We start from the raw sequence: 21,507 nt of genomic DNA on the forward strand, positions 1-21,507 counted from the left end.
AGGAAGAGGCGCAGACTGGGCTGAGGGAGAGCTGGGAAGGGGAGGAGAAAGCAGGGACTACCTGAAATTGGAGAAGTCAATATTCATACCACTGGGGTGTAAACTGCCCAAGTGAAATATGAGGTGCTGCTCCTCCAATTTATGGTGGACCTCACTCTGGCCAAGGAGGAGGCCCAGGATACAGGAAGGTCAGATTCGGAATGTGAGGGGGAGTTGAAATGGTAACCATAATTAAGCTAGCCATAATTGCCATGCCTGGTAGACATAAAATGCCAACAATAGGCCCGAAATGTTGCCTATTTCCTTCGCTCCATACTCCTTTTCTCCATAGATGGAGAAAACAGATTTCTCCATAAACTCACCCGCTGAGTTTCTCCAGCATTTTTTGTCTACTTTCGATTTTTACAGCATCTGCAGTTCCTTCTTAAACATTGCCATGCCTGGAGTGTTTTTTCAGGGAATATAACTGGATAAAATCCATGCAGTAACGCTTGTACAGTGTTTTGTATGGACGTGAAGATTAGCTGAGGTGTTGCTCGAGGTTCATCTGTTGGCCAATACCAATTTGTTGCTCTCTGCTGAGACCTTCAGAGTTGGTTTGTTAGTTTATTTGAGATCATTGCTCCTAGATTAAGGGAGAGTGCATTAGCCAGTCCAGGGCTAGACAAACAAAAGCTGGAGTCATTCAGTTGGACATCTCATGCTGGAGTAACTCAGCATCTCTGGAGAGAAGGAATGGGTTGACATTTTTGGGTGGAACGCAGGGTCTCGACCCGAAACGTCCCCCGTTCCTTCTCTCCAGAGATGTTGCCCGTCCCGCTGAGTTACTCCAGCTTTTTTGCGTCTATCTTCGGTTTAAACCAGCGTCTGCAGTTCCTTCATACACCATCAGTCCAGGGCCTTGGCACATGATCATTATCGCATGGGATTTTTTTGAAAATGCATGTGGGCCAAAGATATGGTCCGCAGGCTCTCCCTGCACCAGGTGGTGTGTGCATGGAGATGTACTGCAGCAGGAATTGCTGTGCTCAGGCTGGGAAGGCACAGTGCAGCTTTCTCCATTGCTGCAGCTTGGCATTTAATATTAATGATCAGTGGCTTGTAAGCTGCTATGCTCAGTATCTGGGTCGATGTAGTGCTTATTCATACAGGTTGCCTTTCCTGCATGGGTCTGCTACTGAATTCTTCCAAAGGAATGTGCTTTTGACATCTGACGTTTAGTTAATGGAAGTGGAAGCACCTGGTCCGATAAAAAGACGGCTCAATTTTGTAACGCCGCGCCTTCTTTGGTGCCCGTTAATGCCTTTCATTGCAATAAAGTTACTGTGGCATAAATGCATTAATTTAGTAAAATAATGGATGGCTTGGTTTTCCACATTGCTACTGAAAACAACATTCTCAACATGCTGGAATTCTGAAATAAAAACAAATTGGTGGAACAATGTGTGTGTGAGTTAGGTAACTACTGTGGGCAAGGGAGGAAGAGGGAAGATTGGAGATTTATCAAGAACCTGAGGGGTAGCTTTTTTTACACAAAAAGTGATGGGTGTATGAAATGAGCTGCCGGAGGAGGTAGTTGAGGAAGGGACTATCATAACAATTAAGGAACTTTTGGCCAGGCACATGGATAGGACAGGTTTACTGGGTTATGGGCAGGTGAGACTAGTGTACTTGGGGCATTTTGGTCGGCATGGGCAAGTTGGGCTGAAGGGCCTGTTTCCACACTCTAGGACTCTATGCAGGGTGGGCAGCATCCATGGAGAAATTGGACAGGTAACGTTTTGGGTTGGGGCCCTTCTTATTCTATATCTTTATGAGGACATGATGATTGGAAGCGTATTGGACTTGTTTGGAAGCTTGTTAAAGGCTTGTTACATTGGGCAAATTAGATCACAGAACACTGAGTTGTTGAGTTAACAGTAGGTGCTGGTCAGAGTGAAACCATATCTATTAAACATTGGCAAGAAGAAGAAACGAAAAAAATTAAAAGAGAAACCATCTTTTTTTTTAAACGTTATTAAAAACACACAGAACAGCAGCTTGTGTCTGTAACTTTGTACGTGCTGAACCCACTAAATGTTGGAGATTCCGTGAAAATTACTGTGTGGAAATGATAAATAGCAGAAAGAAAGGAGACGTTGCATAGAAAAAAATACACATTTTATTGAAATATATATTGGAAATCATCCAAAAAATAGAACAAGTTACTTAGCACGAGAAGTTCGTCAAGACATAGACCTATGAGTACTTGCAGGTGAGGCTTGCGATCCACTTCTGTTCATCACCAGCAAACTGTTTGGAATAATTGAACCCGCAACTGGAGTTCTACTTTTCCCACTGTCCACTCATTGTGACAACAGATGGCAGGCAGCCCGTGAACATATTTTTTAACATCCCTATTTTGTTCTCTAGGTGCTGGATGAGGAAACTATCCCATTTTAGATGCTAAATGTTGCTGTCCAGTTCTTCTGGACCAGTTACAAAAGACACAACAACATTCCCTTTGTGTTATACTGGCACTGATTCTCAGTCCCAAGGCTGTATGTACGACCGCTGGGACAATGGGGACCAATTGTGGTGTCCCAGTGTTTACTGCTGGAGACTTCCTGCCAACTAGCAGGCAGGCACCCCGTTCAGAATTATTAATAGAATTCTTTAATCCATTCCTAACAATCCTTGAGGGTGGAAATCGGAATGAGGACAAAAGACTGGGTCTGTTACGCCAACTATTTCGCAGAAACAAATCCGTCTGATCCGCAGAAAGTTCACTGGTTTGTGTAAAAACAAAACCACAAACCTTCTCAAAGGAATACTTGGAGATGATGCCTGTTGCTCCCAAATTAAAGCAGACATCTAAAGGACTATGATGATGGATACACAGAAAAATCTGTACTTCAGGTTCAGACTACATTCGTTCTTGTGGACGGAGTTACAGAGAAGGGAAGTGAGTGCGCTTTTCAACATTCTCCATGCCCCCCTCAGATTGAGACGGGACTGAGCCTACTGTGAATTGAGACAGGCCAAGCTTAGCTTGTCGAAGCAGATTCTATATCTGTTGAAGAGTTTCTGCAAATTTTAAGAAGAGTTGTCTATTTTGTTCGTAATGTGCAGTAACGTATGCAGCAAATAAGGATAATTCATAACAAGCAGCTCAAATAAAAACCGCAGAGATCAGGGGAGCTGACCCCCGTAAACCAGTGAATGTGTCTGGAATATTCATGGTTTGATAGGTCACAAAGTTAATAATATCTAATACTTTGTTTTCCTACCGTTCCTGAATATATTTCCCTTGTCAATGCCCATTGTCTTCAGCAATGAGCCTAAATTGTACATGTTTATTATATTTCACAATTTAATGAGTTTCCTATTTTCCCGTGATTGAAGGAAGCCATTTGGAAAGTAGCTGGACGTGTGCGGGACTTTGAAAATTGGGCCAAAACCTGGCGCCTCTTGCATGCAGGATCAGTGGACTATTTCTGTACACTTTGATAATCGGGGATTGTGCTTGGATATGGCAATACACTGCTGGACTGTACGTAAGGAAATAATTTCCCTGTGCCTTTGCACGTGCGATAATAAGATTCAAGATTCAAGAAAGATTATTGTCATGTGTCCCAGATAGGACAATGAAATTCCTACTTTGTTTCAGCACAACAGAATATAGTAGGCATGAATAATGAACCATTGGAAGTTCCCAACAAGCCTCATTCCAAGAATTGGAAACTGTGCATTGCCTAATTTGAAGAAGGGTCTCGACCCGAAACGTCACCCACTCCTTCTCTCCAGAGATGCTGCCTGTCCCGCTGAGTTACTCCAGCATTTAGTGTCTATCTTGCTTAATTTGAGTCGAGTTTAGTTTATTGTCACCTGTGCCGAGGTACAATGAAATGCATTTGTTGCGTGCTAACCAGTCAGTGGAAAGACAACACAGTAATCCAATCGAGCGGACCACAATGTACAGAGAAATGGCACTTTGGGCGTTTCATGTAGAAAATGGATCGAATTAACCGCATGTTATTCATTTCTCAGGTAACATAGACCAAACTTCATACAGGTCCAAAAATGAATGCAGAACCATTCAGGTATGTACCATCGAACCATGCTGAATGAAACCACAACCCATCAAACACCAGGCTTAGGGGGGGCAGTTAGGATGTGGTCGTGGAGTTGGAGGGAAGGGGGAATCACAGAGTGGTGGTGGGCTGAGATCACCAGAGGAAACACCAGGCTGTGATCTCTTCACTAGAAAAGGGGTAAAGGCTGATATTGTTAATTATTGAATTTATTTAAAAAATGACATTCATGAAGAAACTAAAAACAAATCTCGTTACAGTTGATGAGCAGTTCAATAGTGTTTGATTTGTGTCGTGTTCTGTCGGCCGGCTGTTTATGCTTTGGATGGGACTTGGGCTACAGTTCCGTGGCTGGACCGTTCCATTCATCATCTTCTTCAGAGCTGTAGACCGGCTCTCGACTGTACTTGCTTGCATTGATATCACGTTCGCTTGGTCTATAAAAACATCATTGAAGAAATAGAATCGTCACTGATCTAAATGAGTCGTCTGCATGGATAATAGCATAATGCCCCTGTCCCACTTAGGAAACCTGAACGGAAACCTCTGGAGACTTTGTGCCCCACCCAAGGTTTCTGTGCGGTTCCCGGAGGTTCCCGGAGGTTTTTGTCAGCCTCCCTACCTGATTCCACTACCTGCAACCTCCGGCAACCACCTGCAACCTCCGGGAACCGCATGGAAACCTTGGGTGGGGCGCAAAGTCTCCAGAGGTTTCCGTTCAGGTTTCCTAAGTGGGACAGGGGCATAAGACCTCAAGATAATCCAAAGCATTTCACATTCAGTGAGGTGTTTTGAACCAGGATATATTAGACAATCACATTTGCAGGTAGACAAAAGTGCTGGAGAAACTCAGCGGGTGCAGCAGCATCTATGGAGCGAAGGAAATAGGCAACGTTTCAGGCCGAAACCCTTGAAGGAAATAGGCAACGTTTCGGGCCGAAACCCTTCCGGGTTTCGGCCCGAAACGTTGCCTATTTCCTTCGCTCCATAGATGCTGCTGCACCCGCTGAGTTTCTCCAGCACTTTTGTCTACCTTCGATCTGCAGTTCCTTCTTAATCACATTTGCAGCCCGTTTATACGGTAAATAAAGAACGATCCATTTGTTTACAATGCTTTTCAAAGTATCTAAATGAAAAGCAATTTAATATTTTGGAAGCACTATATTGCTTTGTAAAATCCGGCAGAAAAAGATCATTTGTTGTAAGAGGCAGGAGATTGGGGTTGAGTGGGGAAGATAGATCAGCCACAATTGAATGAATGACAGGGGAGACTTGATGGGTTGAATGGCCTCATTCTCCTCCTGGAACTTATTGATAATGTGCATTAGTTTGGGGTCAGCAAGCCGCCACGCAGAGTCAGAATTATAGAGCAGGGGACAGTCCCTTTGGCCCATTGGATGCTTGCCAAACATCAGGCACTGATCCCAGTAATCAAAGGTAGACAAAAATGCTGGAGTAACTCAGCGGACGAGGCAGCATCTGTGGAGAGAAGGAATGGGCGACGTTTTTCGGGTCGAGACCATTCTTCAGAGTTCCTCCAGCATTTTTGTCCACCTTCGATTTTTCCAGCATCTGCAGTTCTTTCTTAAACAATAATCAGGTTGATTTCATACTGGTTTGACAGGGTAAACGGAACCACAAAACCTGGTATAATAAGGACTCACCTGGTATAATAAGGATCTCTGTACTGCCCCTGAGGTTTCACCTGTTGGACCAAACACACAGAGTGAACAAGAGCATTGCACCAATTACGACAGGGAGGGGATCAGGGTTGAGAGGGAGAGCTAGATCAGCCATGATTGAATGGCGGAGTAGACTTGATGAGTTGAATGGCCTGATTCTCCTCCAAGAACCAGAATGGCATTAGAAGGTAGACAAAATGCTGGAGAAACTCAGTGGGTGAGGCAGCATCTATGGAGCAACCCGAAACGTCACCTATTCCTTCGCTCCATAGATGCTGCCTCAAATGAGTTTCTCCAGCATTTTTGTCTGCCTTTGATTTTTCCAGCATCTGCAGTTCCTTCTTAAACAGAATGGCATTAGAAGGATTCACATTTAATTATTGCGGAAATCCCTGTGCCAAATCCTTGTATTTGTTGTTAATGCAGGCTCTAAAGCAGGGGGTTCCCAACCTTTCTTCATCCTGTTTACCCCCGGCAACTTTAATAGCACGCAACAATGTTATTTCACTTATTTATGGACAACTAATGATGAACAGATAATAATAATAATAATAATGGATGGGATTTATATAGCGCCTTTCTAATACTCAAGGCGCTTTACATCGCATTATTCATTCACTCCTCAGTCACACTCGGTGGTGGTAAGCTACTTCTGTAGCCACAGCTGCCCTGGGGCAGACTGACGGAAGCGTGGCTGCCAATCTGCGCCTACGGCCCCTCCGACCACCACCAATCACTCACACACATTCACACACAGGCAAAGGTGGGTGAAGTGTCTTGCCCAAGGACCAGAACAAAGGACCAGAACCAAACACAGTCAGTCAATGAGAATAAATATGTACAAATCCACAATCTACAAATTTACCCCCTGGGTAGGTGAAAGTTGACCCCTGGTGATAAATTTACCCCAGGTTGGGAACCACTGGTCTAGAGCAATCTCATCCACTTACCAAGAGTAGCCTAAGAGATGAGTTCAAACCCTCAACAGTCAAAATATTGATGGAATGTAAAGCTGTGATGTTTTGTGTTTTGCGCTTATTATGAGGGATAAAAGTATTTGATAATGATTTAGTCTAGTTTAGTGATACAGAACGGAAACAGGCCCTTTGGCCCATCGAGTCCGTGCCGACCAGCGATCCCCGCACACTAACACTATCCTACGCACACTAGGGACAATTTATATTTATACCAAGACGTCTGTACAGACCTGCACATCTTTGGAGTGTGGGAGGAAGCTGAAGGTCTCGGCGAAAACCCACGCAGGTCACAGGGAGAACGTGCAAACTCCGTACAGACAGCGCCCGTAGTCAGGATCGAAGCCAGGTCTCTGGCGCTGAGCCATGGTTAACCAACCATGGTTTGACATACCTGTGGGTCCGCGTGGGTCTTGGGTGCAGTGTACACCTCCGTGGTGGACATCTCCGACACTTGGGTCCTGCTGGGTTCAGAGCTGCGTGTGATGGCCGGCCTGTCCAGCCCATCGTCCATTTCATTGTCGGTGTAAGCGCCTTCTCCATCTGTGTCCTCGTAATCGCTGTTCACCCTGCTCTCGTCGCAGCTCAGGTAGTCCATGCTCATGCTGTTGGATCGGTTCAGCAGCTCCATGTCTTCAGTCCCCGCCTCTTCACTCTGAAACACAAAAGGTGAATCCATGGATATTTTTTACGGCAGAGTTAGATTCTTGATTAGTACGGGTGTCGGGGGTTATGGGGAGAAGGCAGGAGATGCAGAGAATCGTCCGATCAGCTGAGAAGGTTATTGGCTGCAACCTTCCCCCCCATTGATGAACTGTACACTGCAAGGGCCAGGAAGCGAGCGGGCAAGATCATCACTAACCCCTCTCACCCAGGCCACAAACTCTTTGAATCACTTCCCTCTGGAAGGCGACTCCGGACTGTCAAAGCTGCCACAGCCAGACATAAAAACAACTTTTTTTCCATGAGCAGTAGCTCTACTCAATAACCAAACATCTGTAGCCTCCTTGTGCTCTGGTATTTTATTTAATTCACATGTTTAACCGATAATGTTTTATTATTAACGATTAATGTTTTATGTGTCATTCCTAACTATCACTGTATTGTCTTGTTGTCACTTGCGGGCGGAGCACCAAGGCAAATTCCTTGTATGTGAATACTTGGTCAATAAACTTATTCATTCAAATTATAATCTTGAGACAAAATCAGTACAAAACCAAGTACCTTCTCTTCAGGAAACCACACTGGCTGTGTCTGCTGCTCTTTGATTATTGCTTTCAACGTTTCGTACCATGCACTTGAACCAGAATTCAAGTTTATTGTACCTGGGGAAAAAAAGCATAACATTACGAGACCACACCTGGGGTATTGTGTGCAGTTTTGGTCCCCTAATTGAAGGACATTCTTGCTATTGAGGGAGTGCAGCGTAGGTTTACAAGGTTAATTCCCGGGATGGCGGATTGTCATATGCTGAGAGAATCATCTGGGCTTGTACACTCTGGGGTTTAGAAGGAAGAGAGGGGATCTTATTAAAACATATAAGATTGTTAAGGATTTGGACACGCTGGAGGCAGGAAACATGTTCCCGATGCTGGGGGAGTCCAGAACCAGGGGCCACAGGTTAAGAATAAGGGGTAAGCAATTTAGAACTGAGATGAGGAAACACTTTTTCTCACAGAGAGTTGTGAGTCTGTGGAATTCTCTGCCTCAGAGGGCGGTGGAGGCAGGTTCTCTGGATGCTTTCTCGAGAAAGATGGATAGGGCTCTTAAAGATAGCAGAGTCAGGGGATATGGGGAGAAGGCAGGAACGGGGTATGGATTGGGGATGATCAGCCATGATCACATTGAATGGTGGTGCTGGCTCGAACATGGATAGATGACGTTTCACAGAAAGCTGGAGTAACTCAGCGGGTCAGGCAGCATCTGTGGAGAACATGGATAGGTGACGTTTCACAGAGTGCTGGAGTAACTCAGCGGGTCAGGCAGCATCTGTGGAGAACATCGATAAGTGACATTCTGGGTTGGGACTCTTCTTCAGACGAAGACGAAGACCCTTCTTCAGACTTAAAGGGTTCCGACCCAAAACATCACCAATCCATGTTCTTCAGACATGCTGACCCGCTGAGTTACTCCAGCAACTTGGGTCCTTTTGTGTCAGCCAGCATCTGCAGTTCCTTGTTTCTGACAAGATGCAATCTTAGACGACCCATGGTCAGGATGTTGTGAAGATGGATTACATGGAAGTACCGCCTGTACGTGAGGCTACCTGTGAAGAGGTGTGCCCAGTTTTTCCTCAGCTTGACGGCCTGCGTGTACAGACTCTTGGAGCTCTTCCGTGACTGTGGGAGGAGGTGTTGCCGCATGGCCTTCACTTCCTGCTTGTTCTCCGGGTTGAAGAAAACCACGATGGGGTACCACTTCACGTAGTTCAGACGCTCGATGGCGGACGGCGTGATGTCAAGTAGACCGTGCTTGTTCTGGAAATAGAATTGGAATCATGGGTATCATATTGAATCATATCGAGGGAGTGCAGCGTAGGTTCACCAGGTTAATTCCCGGGATGGCGGGACTGTCATATGCTGAGAGAATGGACCGTCTGGGCTTGTACACTCTGGAGTTTAGAAGGATGAGAGGGTATCTCATTGAAACATATAAGATTGTTAAGGGTTTGGACACGCTAGAGGCAGGAAACATGTTCCCGATGTTGGGGGAGTCCAGAACCAGGGGCCACAGTTTAAGAATAAGGGGTAAGCCATTTAGAAGACGAGGAAACACTTTTTCTCACAGAGAGTTGTGAGTCTGTGGAATTCTCTGCCTCAGAGGGCGGTGGAGGCAGGTTCTCTGGATACTTTCAAGAGAGAGCTAGATAGGGCTCTTAAAGATAGCGGAGTCAGGGGATATGGGGAGAAGGCAGGAACGGGGTACTGATTGGGGATGATCAGGCATGATCATATTGAATGGCGGTGCTGGCTCGAAGGGCCGAATGGCCTACTCCTGCACCTATTGTCTATTGTCTAAATCATTTAGTAGCAGCAATAAGCTTCGTGTTTACCACCTTTAACGTGTGCCCGGGTTATGTCCACACGTCTGTGGAATGTGGGAGGGAAGCGGAGAAAACCCACGCAGGTCACGGGGAGAACGTACAAACTCCATACAGACAGCGCCCGTAGCCAGGATCAAACGCGGGTCTCTGTGGATGAAGCTAGGTTTGGCCTTGCCGAGGCAGCGCGAGGGGAGGGGAGGGGAGGGGAGGGGAGGGATGAACCTGTGATGAGCTGTGCAGTAGTGGCTCGGTCACCGTACCTTCTGGGAGATGAGGCGTACTGTTTCAAGTCTGATGATGGATGATGCTCCTTCCTCTGCATTCCTTGGCACCGTTTCTAAAACGGACATGTAGCAGGATCAGTGAGAGTCCAGTACACCAGTAATAGAAACATAGACAATAGGTGCAGGAGTCGGCCGTTCGGCCCTTTGAGCCAGCGCCGCCATTCAATGTGATCATGGCTGATCATCCACAATCAGTACCCCGTTCTTGCTTTCTCCCCACATCCCTTGATTCCGTTAGCCTCTAGTCCAATTCCAATCACCACCAACATGACGTCACCACTAATCACATCTTCCCATCCCCATTGATCACAGTACGACCAAGTGCCACCGTCAACAGTGTGCCCACCAGATAGGGTGCAGAGAGATAAGTGAAGGGAGGTGGAGTCTAGAATTCTCTGTCTCAGAGGGCGGTGGAGGCCAGTTCTCTGGATCCTTTCAAGAGAGAGCTAGATAGGGCTCTTAAAGATAGTGGAGTCAGGGGATGTGTGGAGAAGGCAGGAACGGGGTACTGGAGAGAAGGAATGGTTAACGTTTTGGGTCAAGACCCTTCATCAGACTGATCCTGAAGATGGGTCTCGACCCGAAATGTCGCCCATTCCTTCTCTCCAGATATGCTGCCGGTCCCGCTGAGTTACTCCAGCATTTTGTGTGTCAATTTTCAATTTCAACCAGCATCTGCGGTTCCTTCCTGCGTAGTCAATGAGAACTCACGGGCAAGCTCGAACTGGCTGGCCATCTCCCTGGCTAGCCTCTCAGTAGCGATGTCTGAAATCGGTCCAAGGATCACCACCGGTCTTTTATAAGTGGCTGTAACACACACAAAAAAAAACATTGAATGCAAAGTAAATATCCAGGGGTGAATATTAACGGCCTGTCCCACTTACGTGATTTTTTCGGCGACTTGCCGGCAACCGTCACAGTCGCAGCAGGTGGCCGAAAATTCCCAGCATGTTGTTCAACATAGAGGTCACAGCCTCAGAATTAAAGGACGTTCCTTTAGGAAGGAGGTGAGGATGAATTTCTTTAGTCAGAGGGTGGTGAATCTGTGGAATTCTTTGCCTGTTGGAAGGGAGAGTGGACGCTGGCACGGTTTAGCTGCCGCTGCTCTCTCTTCACATTGTGTTTTTGATTTTTTTTTGTCTTTGGATCGAATTCTGTCCTTAATTTGTGTATTGGTGATGTCCTTATTATTTATTTTACTCCGATTATATGTTTTTTACTCTTGTTAAATTCTGTAAGGTGTCCTTGAGACTTTTGAAAGACGCCCACAAATAAAATGTATTATTATTATTATTAGAAGGCTGAGGAGGTCAAATCAGTGGATATTTCTAAGGCAGAGACAGATAGATTCTTAGGTACACAAAAATGCTGGAGAAACTCAGCGGGTGCAGCAGCATCTATGGAGCGAAGGAAATGGGCAACGTTTCGGGCCGAAACCCTTGAAGGAAATAGGCAACGTTTCGGCCTGAAACGTTGCCTATTTCCTTCGCTCCATAGATGCTGCTGCACCCGCTGAGTTTCTCCAGCATTTTTGTCTACCTTTGATTTTCCAGCATCTGCAGTTCCTTCTTGAACACAGATAGATTCTTGATTAGTGCGGGTGTCAGGAGTTGTGGGGAGAAGTCAGGAGAATGGGGTTAGGAGGGAGAGATAGATCAGCCGTGATTGAATGGCAGAGTAGACTTGACGGGCCGAATGGCCTAATTCTGCTCCTATGACTTATCACATGACAGGAATTATTGGCCATCTGTGGACACATCATCGTGTTTCAGGGGTTTCAGGCTTTACTTTAGACTTAAGAGATACAGTGTGGAAACAGGTCCTTCCGCCCATCAAGTCCACACCGACCAGCAATCACCCCATTCAGTAGCATGAAGCTGTGTTCAAAGACATGCAGGTTTGTAGGTTCATTGGCTTCTGTAAAATGTCCCTAGTGTGTCGGGTGGAACTAGTGTATGGGTGATCGCTGGTCGGCACAGACCCGTTGGGCCGAAGGGCCTGTTTCTACAATGCACCTGTAAAAGTAAAACTGAAGACGTGCTGACTAAAATTGTCCAAAACACAACAAAGTCCGAATCAGTCTGAAGAAGGGTCTCGACCCGAAACGTCGCCCACTCCTTCTCTCCAGAGATGCTGCCTGTCCCGCTGAGTTACTCCAGCATTTTGTGTCTATCTTCTGATTTCTTCATTTCCGTACCTTCTCTCAGCACGACTCTTTCGTAGGGCGGGAAATTGCCCTGGATGGTCAAGGCTGAAAGGTCGTCTCTGCTTTTCCGGAGGTTCTTCTTGGCCCCCCTCAGTCCCCGCATCTTCCAGAACTCTGCCCGCGGGCCGGTCGATGAGCCGCTGGTAACTTTCTGCATTTCAACCTTGGCGATCTGCTCAGCTCTGTCGGGAACGGATCAAGAACAAACATCACGGTAGATTATTGTCCCACTACGGAACTGTACATTGCGGAACACCGCTCGTCACGGGCCTCCAGTCACAACAAGAGCCTTCCACCTTCCACCCTCTGCTTCCTACCATCGAGTCGATTGTGCATCTAATCAATTAGCTCTCCCTGGAGTCCATGCGATCTTTCGTTAATTTAGTTCATTGACTATATTTAAGAGGGAGTTAGATGTGGCCCTTGTGGCTAAAGGGATCAGGGGGTATGGAGAGAAGGCAGGTGCAGGATACTGAGTTGGATGATCAGCCATGATCATATTGAATGGTGGTGCAGGCTCGAAGGGCCAAATGGCCTACTCCTGCACCTATTTTCTATGTTTCTATGTTTCTATGTCAAGTGTACCGAGGTACAGTGAAAAGCTTGTGTAGGAAGTGAACTGCAGATGCAAGTTTACACCGAAGATAGACACAAAATGCTGGAGTAACTTAGTGGGACAGGCAGCATCGCTGGAGAGAAGGAATGGGTAACGTTTCAGGTCAAGACCCTTCATCGGACAAGAAGGGTCTCGACCCGAAACGTCACCTATTCCTTTGCTCCATAGATGCTGCCTGTCCCGCTGAGTTTCTCCAGCATTTCTATCTACAATACAATTTATTTGTTTTGTTCAAACGAAATTTGGTTTCTGCAGTCAGACAAACAAGTAGAAGAACCAAGACACAACACAATTTACACAAACATCCATCACAGCGAATCTCCTCCTCACTGTGATGGAAGGCAAAGTCTTATCTCTCCCCTGCTCTCCATTCTTCTCCCGATGTCAAAGTCAAAGCCTTCTACCTTCGATTTTTCCAGCATCTGCAGTTCCTTCTTAAACATATTGGATATGTAGTCAGGGGTTGGTATATATTACTGAAACGGTTACAGATCGCAGGATGTCAGGCGACAGCATGTTTATTTAAACTGTGCGTGGTGATCATGTTATAGCGATGACGTCTGACTACTTCCTCTGACCACATGATATATTTACATAATACACAGAAATAAAACCTCTACAAATAAAACATAATTACACAGTCATTACACATTCACGACTCCTGAGTTTGACTGCCTTAACTGTGTACTTGCCTCTAATATTCTACTCGTCATTGGAGCTGAGGAACTTGATACCTCGTGATGCTTTGAGCTGGAAAAATTGCAACAAATATTTACAAAGGTGTTGTCAGAACTCGAGGGTCTGAGCTGTAGGGAGAGGTTGAGCAGGCTTGGACTGTATTCCTTGGAGCGCAGGAGGATGAGTGGCCATCTGGCAGTGCTGGCTCGAAGGGCCGAATGGTCTACTCCTGCACCTGTTGTCTATTGTCTTACAGTAGACAATAGACAATAAGAGTAGGCCATTTGACCCTTCGACCCTTATATACAGAGGGGTATATAATCACGAGGAATAAATAGAGTACATGCACAGAGTGTTTTACCCAGAGTAGGAGAATCCAGAACAGGAGGACATAGGTTTAAGGTGAAAAAGGAAAGATTCAATAGGAACCTGAGGGACAACTTTTTTACACAGTGGGTGTGTGGAACGAGCTGCCAGAGGAGGGAGTTGAGGCTACCCCCTACTTTCAGACTGAAGAAGGGTCTCCGCCCGAATTCCTAATTTGAGGAAGGACATTCTTGCTATTGAGGGAGTGCAGCGTAGGTTCACCAGGTTAATTCCCAGGACGGTGGGACTGTCATATGATGAAAGAATGGAGCGACTGGGGTTGTATTCACTGGAATTTAGAAGGATGAGAGGATATCTTATTGAAACATATAAGATTATTAAGGGATTGGACACGCTACGGTAGATGCAGGAAACATGTTCCCGACGTTGGGGGCCAGTTTAAGAATAATGGGTAGGCCAATTAGAATTGAGATGAGGAAAAACGTTTTCACCCAGAGAGTTGTGAATTTGTGGAATTCTCTGCCTCAGAAGTCAGTGGAGGCCAAATCACTGGATGCATTCAAAGGAAATGTTGCTCTTCGAGCTAGCAGAATCTAGGGGTATGGGGAGAAGGCAGGAACGGGGTACTGATTGGGTATGATCAGCCATGATCACACTGAATGGCGGTACTGGCTCGAAGGGCCGAATGGCCTACTCCTGCACCTATTGTCTATGTATCTATGTATCACCCATTATTTTTCTCAAGAGATGCTGCCTGACCTGCTGAGTTACTCCAGCACTTTGTGTTTATCTTTGGTATAAACAAGCATTTGGCCACAGATGGCTGTGGAGGCCAAGTCAATGGATATTTTTAAGGCAGAGGTAGATGGATTCTTGATTAGTACGGGTGTCGGGGGTTTTGGGGAGAAGGCAGGAGAATGGGGTTAGGAGAGAGAGATAGATCAGCCATGATTGAATGGCGGAGTAGACTTGATGGGCCGAATGGCCTAATTCTGCTCCTATCACTTATGACCTTATGATCTGCAGTTCCTTGTTTCTAAAATAAAATAAAATAAAATAAATAATTTGCCAACAATAATTCTAAAACTATTGGTTGGCAAATTCTAGCCACAGAGAGATAAAAGCTCATTAGAGCACATGGTTAAGGCTGGAGTTTGTAGGGAGTTGCAGGTGTGGTGCAGACCTGTTCTTGCTGGGGATGCTGCCTCTCTCCTGCTCCCGGAAGTCCCCTCCGATCCGCACGGCGTACCATGCTCCCAGCTTCCCTTTGTACATGGTATCGATGACCCGGAACACGTCGCCTCTCCTGAAGCTCAGGTCCTGGGACCCCTCTATCTCGTAGTCAAAGTGCGTTCGCACGTAGAAGGAGTCGCCAACGTTGGAGTTGATCATTTTCTTATAAACTGAAAGAAAAAGGCCTTCGACGTCAGTCTGTGTTTATACAAAATATACTGGCGAATCAAAGTGGGCAGAGTCCAGAACCAGGGGCCACAGTTTAAGAATAAGTGGTAAGCCATTTAGAACGGAGACGAGGAAACACTTTTTCACACAGAGAGTTGTGAGTCTGTAGAATTCTCTGACTCAGAGGGCTGTGGAGGCTGGTTCTCTGGATACTTTCAAGAGTTAGATAGGGCTCTTAAAGATAGCGGAATCAGGGGATATGGGGAGAAGGCAGGAACGGGGTACTGATTGTGGATGATCAGCCCTAATCACATTGAATGGCGGTGCTGGCTCAAAGGGCCGAATGGCCTCTACTCCTGCACCTATTGTCTATAACTTCCATTGCCAATAACTTACATTTAATTCAAGTTTTATAGATTGTCGACTTTAAAAGAAGAAATATGAATTGAGTTCTCGGAACGGAACCTATACTTGTTGCTCCCACGCTACTTCAGAATGTTAAAAGCATTGAAGACAGCATCCAGTTCCTGGTGTTTAACAGTCATGATAATCCAGCCTCTCCCAGCTCCATCCGAGGCCGCAAGAAATCGCAGAGAGTTGTGGACGCAGCCCGGACCAGCACAAACCAACCTCCCTTCCATTGATCCCATCTAAACCTCACGCCTCAATGATTAACACTGTACCTCGGTACACGTGACAATAAACTAAACAGAACTGGTATTGAGCCCTTGCTGCTAACATGGTCGTCTGAGTCTCGTGGCTTGGGCTGGATTCCAGAGAGAGGGACAGTTTGAGGCTGGCAATGGCAGACATGCCCACAAGGGTCAGCCCTGTGGCTGGGCAGGAGAACTAGTTACTCTAACACATGGAGAAGGCACGACTTTGACTCACTGTCCTCCTTCCGCTGAGCTCTGATGTCCACCTGCTGTCCTTTAGGGATGTCCAGCATGAACAACACCGCCTCTTCACGCGTGAGGTTTTGGAAACTGACGTCGTTCACCTGCTCGGGCAAAAAGAATAAACCGGTGAGTGGTTTGGTCAAAACACAACACTAAACCAAACTTACAAAATTCTTAAGGGGTTGGACAGGCTAGATGCAGGAAGATTGTTCCCAATGTTGGGGAAGTCCAGAACAAGGGGTCACAGTTTAAGGATAAGGGAGAAATCTTTTAGGACCGAGATGAGAAAACCATTTTTCACACAGAGAGTGGTGAATCTGTGGAATTCTCTGCCACAGAAGGTAGTTGAGGCCACAGTTCATTGGCTATATTTAAGAGGGAGTTAGATGTGGCCCTTGTGGTTAAAGGGATCAGGGGGTATGGAGAGAAGGCAGGGATGGGATACTGAGTTGGATGATCAGCCATGATCATATTGAATGGCGGTGCAGGCTCGAAGGGCCGAATGGCCTACTCCTGCACCTATTGTCTATGTTTCTATGTCTGTACGGAGTTTGGACGTTCTCCCTGTGACCACGTGGGTTTTCTCCGGGTGTTCCGGTTTCCGCCCACACTCCAAAGACAAACAGTTTTGTAGGTTAATTGGCTTCTGTTAAAATTGTGAATTGTCCCTGGTGTGTGTAGGGTAGTGTTAGTGTACGGGGATCGCTGGCTGGCATGGACTCGGTGGGCCGAAGGGCCTGTTTCCGTGCTGTATCACTAACGTTAAGTAATAATCGGGAACTTCATGTTCTCTCACCTTTAAGATCTGATCTCCTGTCTGGATTCCCTGTCGGGCGGCGGGGCTGTCAACGAGGACCCGAGACACGAATATTCCAACATCGTTGCCTCCGGCTAGCTGCATGCCCACGCTGGCATCCTTCATAAACCTTGCCACCTTCATGTCCGGACTGTAGCTGAGGATAGAAGCTGCTGTCAGCAAATCACAGTGACCTCTATCCTTCCCAACGTTTGGTTCATGGCCAATATCCAGGTTCCGATTGGCTGGGCTGTTAACGCACAGGGTTCCAGGGCCTCCTTCACACTGAAGTTTGAACAGATTGTGTGAAGAAGGGTCCCGTACCTAAACATCACCATGTTGGCCCATTTACTTCATACTGGCTGTGATGGTTCCACAAATATATCGTACACCTCCCTGGATGCAGGGGGTATGGAGAGAAGGCAGGGATGGGATACTGAGTTGGATGATCAGCCATGATCATATCGAATGGCGGTGCAGGCTCGAAGGACCGAATGGCCTCTACTCCTGCACCTATTTTCTATGTTTCTATGTTTCTATCTAGATCAAAACCCACAATGCTGCAGTGGGTCGGGCAGCATCTCTGGAGCGCATGGATACGTGACATTTTGTCAGGATCTTTCTTTAGTCCGAAGAAGGGTCCCAACCTGAAGCGTCACCTATCCACGTTCTCCACAGATGCTGCCTGACCCGCTGAGTTACTCCAGCACTCTGTGAAGCATCACCTATCCACGTTCTCCACAGATGCTGCCTGACCCGCTGAGTTACTCCAGCACTCTGTGAAATGTCACCTATCCATGTTCTCCACAGATGCTGCCTGACCCACTGAGTTACTCCAGCACTCTGTGAAACGTCACCTATCTATGTTCTCCACAGATGCTGCCTGACCCACTGAGTTACTCCAGCACTCTGTGAAACGTCACCTATCCATGTTCTCCACAGATGCTGCCTGACCCGCTGAGTTACTCCAGCACTCTGTGAAATGTCACCTATCCATGTTCTCCACAGATGCTGCCTGACCCACTGAGTTACTCCAGCACTCTGTGAAACGTCACCTATCCATGTTCTCCACAGATGCTGCCTGACCCGCTGAGTTACTCCAGCACTCTGTGAAACGTCACCTATCCACGTTCTCCACAGATGCTGCCTGACCCACTGAGTTACTCCAGCACTCTGTGAAACGTCACCTATCGATGTTCTCCACAGATGCTGCCTGACCCACTGAGTTATGGTGCAGCAGCATCTATGGAGCTAAGGAAATAGGCAACGTTTCGGGCCAAAACCCTTCTGGAAATAGGCAACATTTCGGGCCGAAATCCTTCTGGAAATAGGCAACGTTTCGGGCCGAAACCCTTATGGGTTTCGGCCCGAAACGTTGCCTATTTCCTTAGCTCCATAGATGCTGCCTGACCCGCTGAGTTACTCCAGCACTCTGTGAAACGTCACCTATCCATGTTCTCCACAGATGCTGCCTGACCCGCTGAGTTACTCCAGCACTCTGTGAAACGTCACCTATCCATGTTCTCCACAGATGCTGCCTGACCCGCTGAGTTACTCCAGCACTCTGTGAAACGTCACCTATCCATGTTCTCCACAGATGCTGCCTGACCCGCTGAGTTACTCCAGCGTTTTGTGTCTACCTCTTGTATAACCCAACATCTGTAATTGCTGTTATTACAGGAAACTCCCAGAGATAGTTGCAAATTGTGCCTTTGAGAATATTTGTCGTTTATTGACATTAATTAGTGTGTTCGGCAGGAAAGAACAAGGGGAGATTCCGGATGGATTGGACATATCAACTGGGTTTGACACAGGAATGGCAAATGATATCAAAATGATAGTCTTCCTAATGGAATGATTTGGTCTGAAGGAAACATCACAATACTGCATTCTACTATCGCCTGAGCATGCTTTTTAAATTTAAGATATCAACAGGTTTGTCCTTGAACTTACTATGTAGAGCCACACACTCCTCTCATCTCCGGAAATGACTGTGGGTTCCACAGTCTCTGGCTGTACTCTGCTGCCGTGTTCTAAAGACATAGTACTTGACTTGAGATACAGAATGGAAACAGACACTTCGGCCCTTCGAGTCTGCGCTGACCAACGATCACCCCGTACACTATCACTATCCCACACACACTAGGGACAATTTGCACTTTTACCGAAGCCAATTAACCTACAAACCTGCACGTCTTTGGAGTGTGGGAGGAAACCGGAGCACCCGGAGAAAACCCACGCGGGTCACGGGGAGAACGTGCAAACTCCGTACAGACAGCACCCGTGGCCGGGATTGAACCCGGGTCTCTGGCGCTGTGAGGCAGCAACTCTACCGCTGCGCCACCATGCCGCACTAGTGGGACTTAGCACCTGATGACCACAAAGCTTCAGTCAGCAACTTGGGAAGAACAGTGGAAACAAGAGGAGAATGAAGGATGTCCGTACAAAACCAGCACTTCCCCCAACTATGTCAGTAAATCAGATGAATCACCATTTAATAAATGACTCTAACTGTTCATTACAACTTATAAGAGTAGAATTAGGCCATTCGGCCCATCGAGTCTACTCCGCCATTCAATCATGGCTGATCTCTGCCTCCTAATCCCATTTTCCTGCCTTCTCCCCATAACCCTTGACACCCGTTCAAATTAAGAATTTGTCTATCTCTGCCTTAGAAATATCCACTGACTTGGCCTCCACAGCCCTCTCTGGCAATGAGTTCCACAGATTAATTACCCTCTGACTAAAGAAGTTCCTCCTAACCTCCTTTCTAAAAGAGCGCCCTTTAATTCTGAGGCTGTGACCTCTGGTCCTAGACTCTCTCACCAGTGGAAACATCCTCTCCACATCCACGCTATCTCTGCCTTTCACTATTCTGTAAGTTTCAATGAGGTCCCCCCCCCCTCAACCTTCTAAACTCCAGCGAGTACAGGCCCAGTGCCGACAAACGCTCATCATATGCTAACCCATTCATTCCTGGAATCATTCTTGTAAACTCTGACAGTCTCATCACAATCCAAAACTTACCCGACATTGTGCTCATCTGGTGGTTTTGACTTTGTTGCTTTTGTAGACACACTATATATTGGGTCCTCGATAACTGCATTTGGAAAAAAGAAATGAAAAACGATGTGGAAAACCAGTGAACAACAAGGAGACAAAAGGAAGACAGAGCATTATACAACTATATTGGGCGGCACGGTGGCGCATTGCAAGAGACCCAGGTTCGATCCCGACTACGGGCGGTTGTTCTTCCTGCGAATGGCGTGCACAGCCTAAAGTTGTAGGACAACTTGTTCTATTTGATCTTATTTGATTGTGCACGCCGGGTTGATTGCATTCGTCGAAACAGGGCGGACCACGTGAAGGTTGCAATCTCCCACACCCTACGGGCGCTGTTTGTTTGTAGTTTGTATGTTCTGCATGTGACTGTGTGGGTTTTCTCCAGGTGCTCCAGTTTCCTCCCACACTTCAATGACGTGCAGGTTTGTAGATTAATTGGCTTTGGTAGAAGGGTAAATTGTCCCTAGTGTGTAGGATGGCATTAGTGTGCGGGGATCGCTGGTTTACATAGACTCAGTGGCTGGCTTTACCTTGCACTAAACCTTATTCCCTTATCATGTATCTGTACACTGTGGACGGCTCGATTGTAATCATGTATTGTCTTTCCGCTGACTGGTTAGCACGCAACAAAAAGCTTTTCACTGTACATTCCCTTACATGATAAAGGAATAACGTTCAGTGCAAGGTAAAGCCAGCAAAGTCCGATCAAGGATAGTCCAAGGGTCACCAATGAGGTAGATAGTAGTTCAGGACTGCTCTCTGGGTGTGGTAGGATGGTTCAGTTGCATGATACCAGCTGGGAAGAAACTGTCCCTGAATCTGGAGGTGTGCGTTCGTTTTCACACTTGCCTGATGGGAGAGGGGAGAAGAGAGAGTGACCGGGGGTGAGACTGGTCCTTGATGATGCCGCTGGCCTTGCCGAGGCAGCGTGAGGTGTAGATGGAGTCAATGGAAGGGAGGTTGGTTTGTGTGATGGTCTGGGTCAACACAGCAACTGGTTGAGAGCCTCTATCAGCACCGAGGCTCCTAGATGATTGATTCCGTTTACTGTCATGTGTACCATGGTACAGTGAAATTCTCTTGGTGTATTAACGTCCACTCATTGATAGCGACGTACTCTGTTCTGGGCTCATCTACTGTTGGCGAATGTAATTATTGGATCAGTCACTGAGCACCAAAATAGCTGAAGCGAACTTGCTGACTTCAATGGGCTGATCAACTCCTAATGCTCACCGTAAGGGGACTGGGAGGCCACGGGTTTCACCACTGTCACTGTGTTTCTGTTCGGCTTTAAGCTGAAAAACAAGAATGAAAAATGGCAATCACCTCCGGCCAGCACCACAGCGTGGAAACAGGCCCTTCGGCCCAACTTGCCCGCGCCAACCAAACGTGCCCCTTCTGCCAAAATGTGTAGGTGGGATCAGGTTTATACTGAAGATAGGCACAACATTCCGGAATAGCTCAG

General features: G+C 46.7%; 1 protein-coding gene across 2 annotated transcripts in view; it reads right to left on the minus strand.

The window, feature by feature from the left end:
• Nucleotides 1–4,266: 4,266 nt before the first annotated feature.
• Nucleotides 4,267–21,507, minus strand: part of tjp3 (tight junction protein 3) — a 51,192-nt gene continuing 33,951 nt past the window's right edge. For both annotated transcript variants that reach the window (XM_033047226.1, XM_033047225.1), the window contains exons 9-21: nucleotides 21,276–21,337; nucleotides 20,007–20,079; nucleotides 16,980–17,136; nucleotides 16,176–16,284; nucleotides 15,067–15,286; nucleotides 12,254–12,444; nucleotides 10,768–10,863; nucleotides 10,033–10,109; nucleotides 8,996–9,206; nucleotides 7,954–8,054; nucleotides 7,124–7,384; nucleotides 5,738–5,778; nucleotides 4,267–4,510 (exon numbers count right to left, since the gene is read on the minus strand). In XM_033047226.1, the coding sequence (XP_032903117.1) occupies nucleotides 4,411–4,510; nucleotides 5,738–5,778; nucleotides 7,124–7,384; nucleotides 7,954–8,054; nucleotides 8,996–9,206; nucleotides 10,033–10,109; nucleotides 10,768–10,863; nucleotides 12,254–12,444; nucleotides 15,067–15,286; nucleotides 16,176–16,284; nucleotides 16,980–17,136; nucleotides 20,007–20,079; nucleotides 21,276–21,337 (1,699 nt within the window). In that variant the 3' untranslated portion in view covers nucleotides 4,267–4,410. The remainder of the gene's footprint in view (nucleotides 4,511–5,737; nucleotides 5,779–7,123; nucleotides 7,385–7,953; nucleotides 8,055–8,995; nucleotides 9,207–10,032; nucleotides 10,110–10,767; nucleotides 10,864–12,253; nucleotides 12,445–15,066; nucleotides 15,287–16,175; nucleotides 16,285–16,979; nucleotides 17,137–20,006; nucleotides 20,080–21,275; nucleotides 21,338–21,507) is intronic.

Source organism: Amblyraja radiata, chromosome 29, assembly GCF_010909765.2.
Source record: "Amblyraja radiata isolate CabotCenter1 chromosome 29, sAmbRad1.1.pri, whole genome shotgun sequence".
NCBI lineage: Eukaryota > Metazoa > Chordata > Chondrichthyes > Rajiformes > Rajidae > Amblyraja > Amblyraja radiata.